Raw genomic sequence first — 15226 nt, forward strand, 5'->3', positions numbered from 1 at the left:
AAGGTCCATAGTTTCATACTTCCATACATAGAAATTTACAATAGTGAGTAAAAAAGTGTGTTGAGTCAGGCAAAAGGGGATGTCGCTATCATGCGCAAGATACATCGTTATCGGGGTTTAATCACTATCAGTAACTTTTAAAAGACTGGGAATTAAATATGTATTTTCAATTCATGTTAATGTTAGGGCATGTTTATAGGGGGATCAGGTGAGGGTGATCTTAGAGGAGAAATATTGTAAAAATATTGTAAGATCAGGTCTTAAGAACTTTTGTTAAGAAGTTAGTTATTGGGAGAACAGGTATAAGATCTTAAGATTTAATAATATAATATTTTTTTAGAACTATAAACAATTTAAAACTTTTATAAAATAACATTTTAATTGCAAACTTATAAAAATTTTATTAAAATTCAAAATACAATGCCATATTTTTATGAAACAAAAAAAACATTGTAAATAAAATTTAAAAAAAAAAAACAAACTCGAACTCTTGGGGGAGGGGGAGGAGTTGTTGTTCATCACATTGATGATGCACAATTGTGTAAACAAATAGACTTGTAAATGCCGCAGACTAAGCAATACTATTTGCTTTGAATTCCCCCACTGGTAAGCTCTATGATTCAACAATAAAAACTTGTACACTGATGAGCCTATGCGGTATATGTATCACCTGCCAGAGGTACATTTCTCATTGCCATATCATCATCACACATTGAAATGTATCATAGAATATTGGGGCAATGTATGTATCACAGATCAACGTTGTGTTGGTTTCAGGAAACTGATGTTAAGGCCAAGACAAACCTCATTTTGTAACTCAGTGATTTCTACTAGTTCTACATAAGGAGAAGGAGCAGTTTAAAAACATTGAGTCCATCTTTAGGTAACTGCACGTACCTTACCACGGATCCTCTGATGAAACAGTTTCTCACTGAAAGCTACACAAGGCAAATTGCACAAATCCGTAAGCTTATAATACCATCATCAAGTGCCAAAGATATACCAATAAAAAAAGCTTAAAACAACTGAAACAAATTGCAAATCTCTTCTACTTGAGAGTAAACTTGAGAAATTGCAGTATATAAGCAGCAATCTCAATAAAAACATGTCAATCAGCACTACACTAGCTACAAAACATATCACTTTAAACTGTCCCTTTGCGTTTGTCAATTTAATCAATATCACCTTAAAGCTTCTCAAGCTTGGTCATGGTAAATGTAACTAGGAAAAATAATTAAAGAGTGATGATGGCTAAAACACATCTGCAAGAGCCTACCATTAAAGCTTTTTCTAATTCATCAGTTCCATAAGTGATATTTTGCAACAGCGAGCAACAGAAGTGTAACAAGAAACTAGCGAGAGCGAGAGACTAAGCCCAGTGGTTACATCTCTAGATAATGTCAAACCATTATCAAAATCACACCTTTTTCTACTGGTTAGATAAACCACTAAAGAGAACAATTCAAGCTCACACACAATTCAAGCATAGGCTAATCGAACAAACCCTAAATTCCCAAACATAAAAGAAGAAAAAGTTACCATGTGTTAGAAGAAAGAAGAAACCCCTATAACCAATCGCTTACAGAAAACTAAATCAACGAAGAATGAAGAAACCTTTGTTAGAAGAAGACTTAGGTCAAACCAAAACAAACAATAATATCAAATCCCGAAAACTCAAATTCACGAAAGACGAAGCAAATTTACCATTTTTTTTCTCTGTTGATGATTCCTTCCTCTCTGCTCGCAATTCAACGAAGAAGGTGGAAGCTTTAGCGCGGATTGAGGATTCGTCGCTTGGAGAAATCGACACGGTGTTTGGTTCAGGATCGGAATCATGGATAGGGTTTCGCGGCGGAGGAGGATCCATCGGCGATGTGGTCGTAGTCGCCGTTTCGCTTTGTCGCCATTTGCGAGAGAAGAAGAAAAAAAAATGTCGAAGGAAAAAAAAATTGAAACCAAGCTTTCCGTGTGACACGTCACCTTTAGATCAGTGGGAAGAACTGATCTTATTTAAGATCAATTGGGCTGATCTTATGGGTACTGTTCAATAAATTTTAATTTTAAAAGCCCCAAGATCACCCATGTGATCTACCGATAAACATGGCCTTACTCTCTTCTTCACACTCTCTCTAATCGAGTCATCGTCCCCATTGATTCACTCGAGAGAAAGTGACGACGATCTTAACAGCCGGCGCTGACCAAAGTCATCGATTCTCTTCCCGAGCTTTTGATCCCTCCCTCAGGTGAATTTTAAGACTCCCTTAGATTCACTTTTTTTTTTTCTTTCTCCTGTGCGAATTTTCCCGAGAAAAAAAAAACCAGCAAAAAAGTAGTAGCGAGGAAGAACGAGCTTAGAATTGAGATCGTATCGTATTCTTTCGGTGGCTTGAAGTGAAGTAGTTAGATGCATGTTCTAAACTCTTTCTCTTGACTTGTTTCCTGATGATTTGAAAATGGCCTTATAGATCTTCTAATCAATTCACAGAGTGTGTGTTCTTCTGCATCTAAGTCAAAACTTGCGGTTACAGATCCAATCTCATTTCGTTTCGTTTCCACTATCTCTGTTACCATTTTTGTGTGTTTTCTCTTTTTTTGGCGTTTTAGATCTCCTCCACGATTGAGGTTGATCCTCTAAAACTCTTTTTTCCATTTGAGTAGTTCTAGTCAATTTAGCAAGTAAAGATGTTGTATGTGTCATCCTATGACTGTAAATTCTCAGTTTGATTTTTGTCTTTGTTAGCTTCAGGTTTCTTAAATTCTACTATATCTGGTGCTTGGGGTGAGCCAGGAAGGTGGTGGACATTGTCAGCTTTTTTAAATGTACGCCAGATGAATAGAGCAACTAATGTTACTGGCAGTAGAAGGAGGGGGTTTATTCTCAGCGTCTGCGTCTGGGTATAGTAAGGGATTGACCCTTCTGTTCTCTAGTGATAAGGACGGAGATAGGCCCATGAGAGTTGTGCCGTGGAACCAGTACCAGGTTGTTGACCAAAAGCCTGAGGCTGACGACCCTGTTGTTCTTCAGCTGGATTCCATTAAGAACCGAGTTTCCCGCGGTTGCGCTGCTTCCTTCAGTTGTTTCGGTGGCGCTTCCGCAGGACTTGAGACCCCATCTCCTCTTAAAGTAGAACCTGTGCAGCAGCCGCAGCAGCAGCAGCATCGTGATATATCATCACCAGAGTCTGTCGTTGTTGTTTCTGAAAAGGGTAAAGACCACATAAGTGAAACTGATAACAGCAGCAGCAGCAGCAGCAGCAAAGAAGCTTTCAAACTCTCATTGAGGAGTAGCTTGAAGAGGCCCTCTGTTGCGGAACCACGCTCTCTTGAGGATATTAAAGAATACGAGACGTTGAGCGTGGATGGTAGCGATCTCACTGGTGACATGGCAAGGCGGAAAGTTCAGTGGCCAGATGCTTGTGGTAGTGAACTCACTCAAGTTAGAGAATTTGAGCCGAGGTATGTGATAGAGTGTTACCGCTTGTTGAGAAGTTTATAAATCCCAATTTAGTTTAACATAAGTAAAAATCGTTTTATGCAAATTGGATCCTTAATTAATGTGAATAATGAGCTTTAATTTACTGCTGTGCTGTGACTTAACTTCTATGATCAAAATCGAAAGCATTTAATGCATTCAGAGTTTTACATGTGCTCTGTACCAGCCAAAGTGGATACATATATTACAGTATCTGTTTACGCATCATAGTTTTTGCATAGACCTCTTAGCATTGTTTCCTCTCGCGGTTTTGTTACTGACTTGCGAGAAACAAACTTGATTTTGGTTGCAGTGAGATGGGATTATCAGATGAAGAATGGGAGGCGGGACAACAAAGGACATGTTCGTGTGTGATCATGTAAATTCAGAAAACCATCGGTATCACTCTTTTTTACTCCCCACCTCTTGTGTGCACTCTCTCATAGATTTAAAAGTGTATCTGTTAATCTGTTATTACAAAAGTTCTCTTCAAGGTTTTGGCTTGTACATTTTTTCCCCCGTGTTTTGAGTGACAACTTATTCCTGGTTTTCTATCTTCTTAAAACGAAAAGAGAACATTCCAAATCGATACAAAGAGTGAGAGTAGCAAAATAACACTTGTGTTGTGTCAATCAGAAAAGAATCTCAACCACACGACCTTTCGTGAACAAAACTAGAATGATATCAGTTAACTTGCCTTATATACAATGTAAAGTGCGAATCACAATGTTTATGCAACGATTCATCCGAGGGTCATTATGAGGGTTAAATTTTACAATTTAAGTAAAATGTGAGGATTTATGGAATATAGACAAACATTAGGGACCAAAATGAAATAAGACCAGACTGAGAAATCTACCGTCTCTTCTTCAAACCAAACCCAGAACCCCGTCCGACGTTTTACCGGTGCTAGCTAAGAACCAGAGAGAGAGAGAGAGATGCGGAGGATCAATTCTATCTACGGACGAATTGGGCTGTTTAAGAGAATATCCGAAAAATCTACGAAGCAATCTCATACATTCCTCGCCTCTCACTCTTTCTCTACGCACGGTGGTTATGGCGGTGACGGTGAGCTACAACAGAACAACTCCAAAGTCAAGATCTTTGATCGAGACCTCAAGCGTATACATGTGTAGTCTTCGAATTCATCTCACTTTTTTTTTTATCTAACCCAGATTCCATTTCCTTTGTTTCTGATTTTATAATTCTTTTGTGTGCTTTCGATTGAAGCGTGATCGAGCTGCGTGGCTGTCCTCTCGCCATAAAAACAATTCCTTTGTTGACGCTGTTGCAGACAATCTCCTTGACCGTTTAGAGGTACTCCTTCATTTCTTGATTTTTCAAATCCGGTTTAATCAAGTTTAGTGATGTTATCTTGGTTTCTTCTTTATAAGGATTGTAAGAAGAGTTTTCCCACTGCGTTATGTTTGGGAGGATCTATTGGTGCTGTTAAGAGATTGATACGTGGTCGTGGTTAGTTATATCTCTCTTTGACTGTCTTGGTTTTGTAGATTTGTTTCCATGTGCATTGTGAATGATGATGATGATTTTGGTGGCTTTGGTTGCAAAAGGTGGGATTGAAAAGCTTATCATGATGGATACTTCATATGATATGATTAAATCATGTAGAGATGCTGATGAGGATTCACTCGGTAACTCCATCGAGACATCGTATTTGGTTGGTGATGAAGAGTTTCTGCCAATCAAAGAGAGGTATAACAACAACAGTATTGTAAAACCTGTTTTTGTTTCCCCTTGCTGCTAGTTTTGTACCTGCTAATATCTGGTCATGTGTTGTTGTTTGTGAAGTTCGGTTGATTTGATCATAAGTTCGTTGGGGCTTCATTGGACAAATGATCTTCCAGGATCCATGATACAGGTTTTTCTCGTTTTGTTACTTTTGTTGGTTTATTTGAAATGGGTTTGTTGTCCTTAGAGCAATACTAATATTGTGTTGGCTTATGATCGTGTGATTACTGCAGTGCAAACTAGCGCTGAAGCCTGATGGCCTGTTTTTAGCAGCAATTCTTGGCGGAGAAACCTTAAAGTTTGTCCTGCCTTTCGTTTCAAGTCAAGACTCAATATTGAATGCTCTCTCCCATATATATGTTCTTTCTTATTATCCTTTCATGTATTCAAATTCTTTATTAGGGAGCTGAGAATAGCATGCACTTTGGCTCACATGGAGCGTGAAGGAGGTATTAGTCCCAGGCTATCGCCTTTAGCACAGGTGTGTTTGTGAATCCTTAGCAAGTTCACTTAATTTTCTTTCCAGCTTGAAAAAAGCGGGAACTGCACTTTGTAGATGACAGAACAAAAGAGTTGGTTTTATAGTGAAAGAACATGGCTTCTCTTTCTTTCAGGTTAGGGACGCAGGGAATCTCTTGACCAGGGCGGGTTTTAGTCTTCCTGGAGTTGACGTCGATGAATATGTAGTTAAATACAAGAGTGGTAAACTTCCAAGTACTTCATCATTGGCGAAAACGTGTATTGTATCTAAGAGTTTCTTCTGATTTGCGTCTTTGTTGTGTATCTTATTACTCAGCGCTGGATCTTATAGAGCATCTTCGTGCAATGGGTGAAACCAATGGTCTTCTTGAGAGAAACAAGGTTGGTTTCTTCTTCTTTTAAGACTTTTTACAATTGTGGCGACTACTGTAGTAGTACTTTTTCTTAACCAAAATTCTTCTTGATTACAAAAACAGATATTAAATCGCGAAACTGCTCTTGCCACTGCAGCCATATATGACTCCATGTTTGCCACAGAGGATGGCACTATACCTGCTACTTTTCAGGTCCGTCGATAGAATTTCAGAACTAACTCATCTATGGATAAACCATTAACCAGTTTCAATTCATAGTCAATATATTCTATAGCTGTTTAGGCTTTTCTCGCTATACGAAATCTATGTTGTATGTGTTGAAACAATGTATGCAAAAAACTAAAAGTTCGTAATCCTGCAGTTGACAACATCTAAGGTCTAAATTATATCATTTGGGCATTCCTATGTAGGTGATTTACATGACAGGATGGAGAGAACATTCGTCTCACCAGCAGGCCAAGCGAAGAGGTTCAGCCACGGTATCCTTCAGGGATCTCCATAAGCAGTTTGGCGGTCAATCTGAATCTTGATAGATTGACTAAAAAGAAGGCCACGTTTCTAATAAACAGAGGCTTCAAATGAGACTGAGAGAAATCAGTTACTTAGAGCAACTCTTGTAGATTTTTCGTCAAATTGTGTGTTTGTCACCTGCTTTGTCCCATGTATTTTCGTATGGAGTAATAATGTAAGAGCTAATCAGATACATTTTTGTATTCTACAAAGACATTTTGAGTACCTAAATTCAAATCTTCAATATACAAAGGACCAGACTTCACTGAATCGTTGAACCAAACATTGATCAAAATTCAAAACCTTACATGTATGGTATATTCACAACCCTTTTTGAGTACCTAAATTCATATCTTTAATCATGCCGCGAGGCTTCTTTAATAGAATGGTATACAATGGACCAGACTTCACAGAATCGTTGAACCAAACATTGATCAAAACCTTACATGTATGGTATATTCACAACCCTTTTGGTGCATACTACTAGGCTCCAAACAACACTCGGATCAAACGTGATCGTGACCGTCCAGATAATCATACACTGAAATATTCAACGGCTCAACTTCATCAGCTCCTCCATTCTCATAATACGTCACCGTATCACCATACCCGGAGTTCACGCCGCTGGTACTGTGGACGATTCCGGCGTCAATAGCCATCCCGGCGTTAGAAGCAGCTTGCTGGATAGATCTCGGAGAAGTTTTGGAAGCCATCGAAGGATTAAGCAAATGAGGGAAGTTGAGAGACTCTAACGAATCGGGTTGGTGTAAACAGAAGAAAGCTACATCGTGTGCTACGGCGGCTCCTTCAGCTGTTGAGAATGAGCCTAACCAGAGACGGTCACGAGTTCCCGGAACTCTAATCTCCGATACCCATTTCCCCCATTTCCGGCGACGGATCCCTTTGTACTTTGGTTGGGTTTCATCGGATTCTCTGTAATCCATTTTTTATGACCGATGTCAAGAAAGAAGAGACTTTGGAGTGTTATGTGTTTATTATTATGTTTGGTTTGAACTTTGAAGATACGAAGACTATTTATACGTTGAAGTTTGATGAAAGTCAAAATAATAAATATTTGTAATATAATAGTATATGAATGAATGAGAATGACGTTGACCAAATTATATTAATATTTTTTTAATTAATCTGGAAGAAAAAATCAACGGGTCGGTCAAAGTATGACCCCTTTTTATTGTGTGTGTGTGGTTTTCAATTAGACATGTGCCCTGACCGGTCCAATTTCTTTTACAAGTTGTAACTTTTTTTTGTTCTTCTTCTTTTTTGGCTGTGCCTGTGTGACTCTAATAGTAACTAGTTCAATGTATTTGGAGATTTACTGTCAATTCTTTTTCAACTAGTGGGATTTACTGTATCGTCGCCGTTCAACTTAAATGATGGTATTGTATTTTTTTTATATGTAAAAATTGTTAATTATATTTAAAGATTTAACTGTTAATTTAAGTAGTGAAAGAAAAAAAAAAAAAAAAAGTAGATTACGAAAAACTCTCCAACCGTGAAGAACGTGAAAACGTCATCATCTCTGGTTAAACCACGTGGGGGATAAGACGAAGAGAACACAACAACGAAGACCTTCTTCTTCTTTTTTTTTTGCCTTTTTTGGGCTCAAATTGCGTCATGCGTGACGTAAAATAGTCACCGTCTAAACCGGGTCTTTTTTTTTCGGTCTGTTTGTTTGGTATTTGACCAAAAAGAATATTGTAATGAGAAAAACTACAAGTCCACGGACTACACACAGATACAACTGTCCCAAACTAGTTGGGGGGGGGGAAAAAAGTTGTTTTTTGTCTTCTTCTGTGTGTCTTTAATACGTATCCGTTGGATGAGACATGGTTGTCAGAATTTAGTTTCACACATACAAGTACAACCACCATCCTCTCACACACGCGAAGCATCCACGGAGAAAACCCAAGTGTCTCGTCACGTAATTAATGTGGTTCATATGCGTAACCAATTCCTTATCTTTACTTTGTTTAGGTTTTTTTTTTTTTTTTTTTTGGTTTGTTTAGGTTTTGTCTTGTCTGTCGTCTACACACAGACATTTTTGGAGTTGATCGTAACGTGACAGACCGACCCGCCTATCATACTCACCGACTCATTTAGAAGTAACCAAATAATTATAATTCAATAATTCATGATTAGAGTTTTTCGTAGCGTTTTATTGATATTTCATATTTGATTAGATATATATCCCCGCCTAACGATTTTTTAAACACACATAATCAGATGATAGGCGTGGATTTATTTAACTATCAACGACATTCCTTCTGCAACTGATCTTTAGATTCCAAAGCTTTTAGTGTAATTTTTCAGACACAAAGACACCTCCTTGAGCTCAATGTACTCCTTCAAGACATTGTCCCATATGTGTATTTATTTTTTCTTTTGTAATCGATATATTTTCTATTACAATAATGTCAACAAATCAACGAAAGGCTTAGCCCAATACCAAACAGAGCACGACCTGGGCCTAAATGCATATTGGTCTTAATTAAAAGAACAATATCATATGCCAGCTACTTAACCTTATCAGTCTCATCGATAAAAGGAGCATAAAGGGTGACTGTTGAGTTTCTTCTACTCTCCTTGAGTTTCTTCTTCTTCTTCAACCTACTTTTGCATTTTGTTTACACCAAAGCTTAATTCTCTCTTTTTTTTTTGTTTAAGGATGTTGCGTAGGGAGGACCTTGATGCGTTTGCAGCCCATATAAGGGACATGTCTCCAGGATATAAACTGGCCAAGGCTGAGTATGAAGGTGTGCGTGAAGTCAGGTACTATGATTTGAAAGTCAAAACGTTAGAAACCTCTAAATCGGGGAATGTGATAGGAGACACCGCCAGTTATGCAAAAAGTATTGTTGGAGGAGGTTTAAGATATTTAACGGAAGATACTTTCATTATCGATTACACTCTAAGCGCCAACTTGTTAGGTGAAGCAGTTTATGGTGCAATAGACTGTGTTGGTCTATATTTCAGAGTTAACTGGACTGTGCGAGAGGTAGTGGTCGAGTTTTATACTCCTAGTGAGCCAAGAACTTTGAAGATACCGAATGATTTGAGGAGGGTATTACGTGAGGGTAAGGTAAGAAATTTAGCCCAATTTGCTGAAATGACTGGTTTAGACACGAGGCATGTGGGTTTTTTTGACGCTGAGAGATTGGTTACATTGTTTCAAAGAGGTTCGGTAATACAAAGTAAGCTGACGAGGTTGGTCAAAGGATGTTTGATCTATCTAGATCATTTGGAGAGTGGACCGAAGACGTACGAGAGAGCTGATCTCCACACTCTAGAATATAAAGTCAAGGATCTTTTGTCTACATGGGATTTGTGGAACACGGCTTATGTGTACACCAAACATGAAAGCGATGCAGCGTACAATTTGGTATTGTATGCAATGTGTCAGAAGTACCCTAGCCAGCTTTTCGGCGGGGTGGAGCATGTCAAGATACCAGCTGATGGTGATGATATCATTTTAGTTGGATACTACTCGCCGATGAAACATTATCGCAATGTTGTGGTGTCACCAGCGCTAGTAATGGGTGCATTACTTGAGTACTCGTGTCAGTTTGGTATAGGGGAAGATTTGGAGTCGGCGATGATAATAGCTTGTTCGTTACGGCAGAACAGGTATCTTGATTATGTCGGTTTACCGGCTGTTGTTAGCAACTGTGATTTGGTCTATCCTGTTTTGAGGGGGATTGAAGCTGGAGGAGTAAGACAAAGGTGTACTATATTCTCTAAGGAATCGGGAATTATGTTGGGTAGGATTCACCAAATGGCTTGTTTAGTTCTTTTCAAGGATTTCGACACTAGTCTTAGAAAAACCGCGGAACGTGATATGATCATGAGCTCGGTGTTGGGTTTAGATATCTTCAGACTCATTGACTATATGGAGGATCAAATAGGTACCGGGATATTTCAAATGTCCAAAGACATGATTTGGTTAAAGTATCTTCAAGACGAGGCCATGGTTAGACTAAGAAACCATTCGGTTTTTGAAGGGTTTTGGCTGATTAAGAATCCACGTAACGTTTTGAAAGATGGTGTGATTAAATGTCTCAAGCATGGGGTATATTTAAAGCACCAGATCAGATTTGGTAATCATCTCGATAGTTTCGATATTTTGAAGAAAGAAGTTGTTCTTGGTGGTGGTGATCCGGAACTGGAACTTTCAGATGGAGGTTTCAATGTGTGTCTGGGTAACATTACGAGTGCTATAATAAGCCCGCCTGTAAAGATTCCTTCATTCTCACACGAGTGTATCGTGTCTCACAAATCTGATTGATAGTCTCTTCTCATTGGCTAATGATTTGGAACATGAAATTCATTTGTCTGAATCTCACCAAATTTCATAGCTTTTCGACAGTTGGAAAATCTGCTTCACAACTGTTTTGCCTATCTGTAATAAGAGCAATCATTGCTTTTAGAAGTATTTTTATTAGTTTAGTTTACCTTTTGAACTTTGATATGGAATCATGCAGGAAAAAGTGTTCAAGAGGCAAACCATATATGATATTTACCTTTTATTGCCAAACTCTTATCCAAAATGAATTTAGAGCAGTTTATAATTCTACAATTACTATGTTTTGTGATATTATGAGATATTTTCTCTATAAGATCAAATTGGGTTATGGAGCATGAAGTTTGTCTTTTTCTTAATCTAAAGGCTTTGGTTTATTTTTTTCACTCGGAAATTCGATAAAATTCACTAAACCTAAGGATGTGTCTTTCAATCGCAACCTTTTGTTCACGTCTTATGTGAAGCATCCCCTCTTTTTATCTTGTGCCTCTTCATACTGATTTATATACCTAAACCTTAACTTAAGAAACTGTGAAACTAAAAGTGGTTTTGTTCCCTTCTCTAATTATTAAGGTTTTCGTGATTTTATTGTGAATCCTTTAGACACATAATTAATTAAACTAATTTGGAAAATCTTCTTCTGAATCCTTTAGCCACAACGACGCCGCAAACTCACTATCGCCGCGCCCGTTGGTTTTGGTTGCGATTCTTTCTTCTCACAAGTCACACACCTTCGTATCGAAAATTTTGGATTTTTGTTATTATCTTATTTTAGTTCTTCTTAAGTGCTCTGTTTGTCTTTATGTTGTCGGTTAGATAATTTACTCAAGATTATAGCACATACATTTTAATTTCTTGAAGTTAAAGTAAGATATGATAAAAGTTATGCTTCTCCTTAGAAGTTGGGGAACAAAGGACGTGAGATCAATATAGCACAAAGTGGCGTAATCTTTTAAATATTAATTATGACATGATGATGGCCATGTTATATTTTTGATGAGAAGTTTTTTTTTTCCATATATAATTTCTAGGAAGCTCTGTCTGAAATGGTCTTGTCTTTGTAATATAAGAGCTGAAACACAATTTGCTACTAGATTGCAATTCTGTTTCAAGTTGATTATACCGATCTCTCTCGCCACCGCCACTGTTGCCATTCTTACAACTGCTCTGTTAGTATTCTGATCGATAGGCTTACAAAAGCTAATTTTCTTAATCAATAGCTTAATTTTCTTCATAAAGATATTTGTATTGAGTTTTTATTTTTCTTAAGACGCTCATAATATAAAATTAATATTTTTATAATTAAATTTATGTTTAGACATGCATAAGCAATGAAGATGGTCTCTAACTAATAAAAAAAATTACTTATTCGTTTTAAAAAGGTGACATTCTCCATTGGTCATACCAAAGGCTTCGTCATCATTCTCCATTGGTGATTTATCATTTACGTCGTTTATACATCCTTAGCTGGGATGTAGCCCCCATCCCTCTATACACCATTGCCCACGGCTTTAAATTGTAGGTTAGACACTTTATCTGACTGTCACATACGCCCCTACTTATTATTCTTTTAGATTTATGGGTTTAGTAGGCAATCGATCATAGATTTGCTAAATGCTTGGTAAGATTGGCAATCGATCATAGACATGTAATTTGGGTTAATATTTCAAATAAAAAAAAATAATAATTCTATTGTAAACGATTTAGTTCAAATGTAAAACAAAAATCTAGATAAAGAATAAAGAAAAAAGTTATACCTATTTTTATTTTATAAAGTAAATTATTTTTTGTTTGCACATCGAATAAGTTTTTTAAAAAATCATAAATTGAAGTGAGTTTTAATATGAGATAAAACAATAATGATATAAGGTACCTAGGCCAAAGTATGTAAACCTTAAAAGGAATTTATTTTGTGTGGTAGTATGATTGATTGTATGGAAACATTTTGAGAAATCTAATTTTCTTTTTCTTGAAAATATTACATAAATACGATGTTTTTCTTTTTTCGGAAAGACATTATCTCGCTGTCACCACATGTTTCGATCCTGCAACATGATTATTAAAAAAACTCTATTTAAGCATGCAATGGAAACAGAGTTTTTGAAAACTTAATAACAAATAACCTAAACAACAATAAATTATTTAGATATATTATGATATACTATAACAAAAATGATATTTATGTTTGTACTTAAAGAAAAAAGATAAATAATTTAAGATATATATACATAGGGATATATGATATATAACTTTATATAAACTGACTAGTAACAAAAAAAGAGAGACCAAATTTGCAATATTAATTCTCATTTAAAATAATATTATTTTAAAATTGTTATTTCATTTAAAATTTTCATTTCCGCACAACTTTGGTTACTGCATCAAGAAAATCTTATAAACAAAATGCAGTAAAAAATGAAGGGATTTTAGTAAATTTCTCAAATATGAATACCAAAACAAACAAAATGCAGTAAAAAAACCCTTGTAAACAAGTATATGAAAAGTAAATTTTTTTTTTTTAAAAAAAGAACATAAAAAAAGAAAAGAAAAGTAGGTCTTTGCGATTCCTTTGACTCTCTCTCAGGTCAAACCCCTAATCTATCTTCTCCAAAGATTTCAGGGTTAGCCGGGAGCCGATCTTGTCTTGAAAAGAAAGTAACCTCCTTTTGTCATGAAACGTAAGGTAGAAGCTGCGAGCAGCCCAAGTAAGTTAGAACCGATTCTGATGATGACCCACCCCCAAAAGAAACTCCTTAAGCGAGGTCGTAACGAGGACGACGACGATCAGAAAGACAAGCTAGATCCGTTGCCTACTGATCTAGAGGTGGAGATACTGACCAAATTGCCGTCAAAGTCTCTGATGAAGCTCCGATGCGTGTCCAAGATTTGGTCTTCCATCATCCGAAGCCAGAGATTCGTCGATTCCTTCTACGCTTTGTCCTCTACGCGATCGCGTTTCACAGTCTCTTTCAGTAACAGTATATACGCCCCCCTTGCCACAAAGCGTTTGTTCATCTTTTCATCTTCCTTCGACGAAGAAGATTTATCTTCTTCTCCTTCTTCTTTGGTTGCCAAGCTAGAGATGACAATACCTTCTGTGTCCAGGACTTACCGCTACAGGTGTCCTTCCATCCACGGCTTTGTCGGTTGTGCTAATTTCCCTACGTTCATTGTATGTAACCCGAGCACGAAGCAAGTGATTACCTTACCCATTAAAGGAGTCCGCGCATCCTTGGGATATGATCCTGTCGGTCGTCAATTCAAAGTGTTGAACTTGGTCACTGGTGCTGGCGAGTTTCCTAGTTATCTAGTGCACGAGTTTATAACACTTGGAGCAGGAGGAGAAGTATCACGCAGTCAGGTTACAACCGCTTCTTATGTCCATGTAACTGATAGAATTTACATCAATGGTTCCCTCTATAGTGCTGCTTGGTCCCCTAAGGCAAGAATGAATCCGGTGGTTGTGTCACACTTGTGTGTGTTGATGTTAGATACGAGACCATAAGTTTAATCAAAGCGCCTAGGGTTGTTGCGTATTTGGAGACTGAATCAGTATTGATAAATTACCGAGGGAAGTTAGCTTCGATTGCACTCGACCCCTATGTTCCTTTCCGAAGTTTTGATTTATGGATACTTGAGGATGCCGTGACACATGAATGGTCCAAGCAAACGTTTGAGATTCCCTTCCCTTTGGTCGATGTGACTTCCTCGGGCACCAACAAGGCTGGTGAAATCATTTTTGCCCCAAATTATCTCCAAGACATGTTTACACCCTTCTTCATTTTCTACTACAATGTGGAAAAGAAAGACATGAGAAGAGTAAGGATCCATGGAATTGCGGACAATGAAGTGTTTCGGCGCCAATATGGACTCATAGACAGGACGGGCGTCACTATCTCACCCGAGCATATTGAAAGTATTGCCTCTTTGTAATGTGTTTTATTTTATTGTTTCTTTCTTCCAAGTTAATGTAAAAGAGCCTTGGAAGACTCTGGTTTTTTTACACTGTTTTTTGGAGCTTCCACACAACTATACTTCTGCTCAGTCCCTATAACCCGTATGAAACATGATGCAGTCCTGTTAGCCACGGCTTTAGCCAAAAGAGCTTTACCGGTTCCGGGAGGACCATAACAGAGCACACCCCTTTTAGCCAAGAGAGTTTGACCCTGCATCGTTTCGTCAGAGTGGGTAAAGATTAAATAATATTCACCCCTTTTATTTCCTGTGTAATCAAATATTACCTACCCCTCCCTCGTATTTACAAAAGAAGATAGAGAAAAAAAAAAAAGAGAAATGTAGTGACTTTTTCTTAAAATCTCTAAT

General features: G+C 37.4%; 2 protein-coding genes, 1 long non-coding RNA gene and 2 pseudogenes across 5 annotated transcripts; 3 read left to right on the top strand and 2 right to left on the bottom strand.

The window, feature by feature from the left end:
* Positions 1-360: 360 nt before the first annotated feature.
* LOC147923468 (uncharacterized) lies at positions 361-1867 on the bottom strand. The gene is made up of 3 exons (XR_015586892.1): positions 1705-1867; positions 898-938; positions 361-670 (listed from the first exon to the last, which is right to left on the bottom strand). It is a non-coding gene; the product is annotated as an uncharacterized LOC147923468 (long non-coding RNA).
* Positions 1868-1992: 125 nt separating this feature from the next.
* LOC104756628 (uncharacterized) lies at positions 1993-4021 on the top strand. Of its 2 annotated transcripts, none has more exons than XM_010479248.3 (3): positions 1993-2243; positions 2747-3456; positions 3786-4021. In XM_010479248.3, the coding sequence occupies exons 2-3, from the start codon at positions 2846-2848 to the stop codon at positions 3853-3855; spliced, it is 681 nt and encodes a 226-aa protein (XP_010477550.2). In that variant the 5' UTR covers positions 1993-2243; positions 2747-2845; the 3' UTR covers positions 3856-4021. The 2 variants fall into 2 exon arrangements, with proteins under 2 accessions (XP_010477550.2, XP_010477549.2); XM_010479247.3 differs by having other exon boundaries at positions 2021-2243; positions 2741-3456.
* Positions 4022-4172: 151 nt separating this feature from the next.
* LOC104756630 (putative methyltransferase At1g22800, mitochondrial) lies at positions 4173-6855 on the top strand. Its single transcript, XM_010479250.3, has 11 exons — positions 4173-4602; positions 4703-4789; positions 4867-4945; positions 5044-5185; positions 5282-5351; positions 5455-5519; positions 5624-5702; positions 5836-5923; positions 6018-6082; positions 6178-6267; positions 6486-6855. The coding sequence occupies exons 1-11, from the start codon at positions 4411-4413 to the stop codon at positions 6603-6605; spliced, it is 1077 nt and encodes a 358-aa protein (XP_010477552.1). The 5' UTR covers positions 4173-4410; the 3' UTR covers positions 6606-6855.
* On the bottom strand, positions 6809-7590 carry LOC104756629 (ethylene-responsive transcription factor ERF019 pseudogene; annotated as a pseudogene). Its single transcript, XR_015586891.1, has one exon. The product of XR_015586891.1 is annotated as an ethylene-responsive transcription factor ERF019 pseudogene (transcript).
* Positions 7591-13574: 5984 nt separating this feature from the next.
* On the top strand, positions 13575-14836 carry LOC104759361 (F-box protein At1g30790 pseudogene; annotated as a pseudogene).
* Positions 14837-15226: the final 390 nt, after the last annotated feature.

Source organism: Camelina sativa, chromosome 17 (assembly GCF_030686135.1).
Source record: "Camelina sativa cultivar CO46 ecotype springtype chromosome 17, ASM3068613v1".
NCBI lineage: Eukaryota > Viridiplantae > Streptophyta > Magnoliopsida > Brassicales > Brassicaceae > Camelina > Camelina sativa.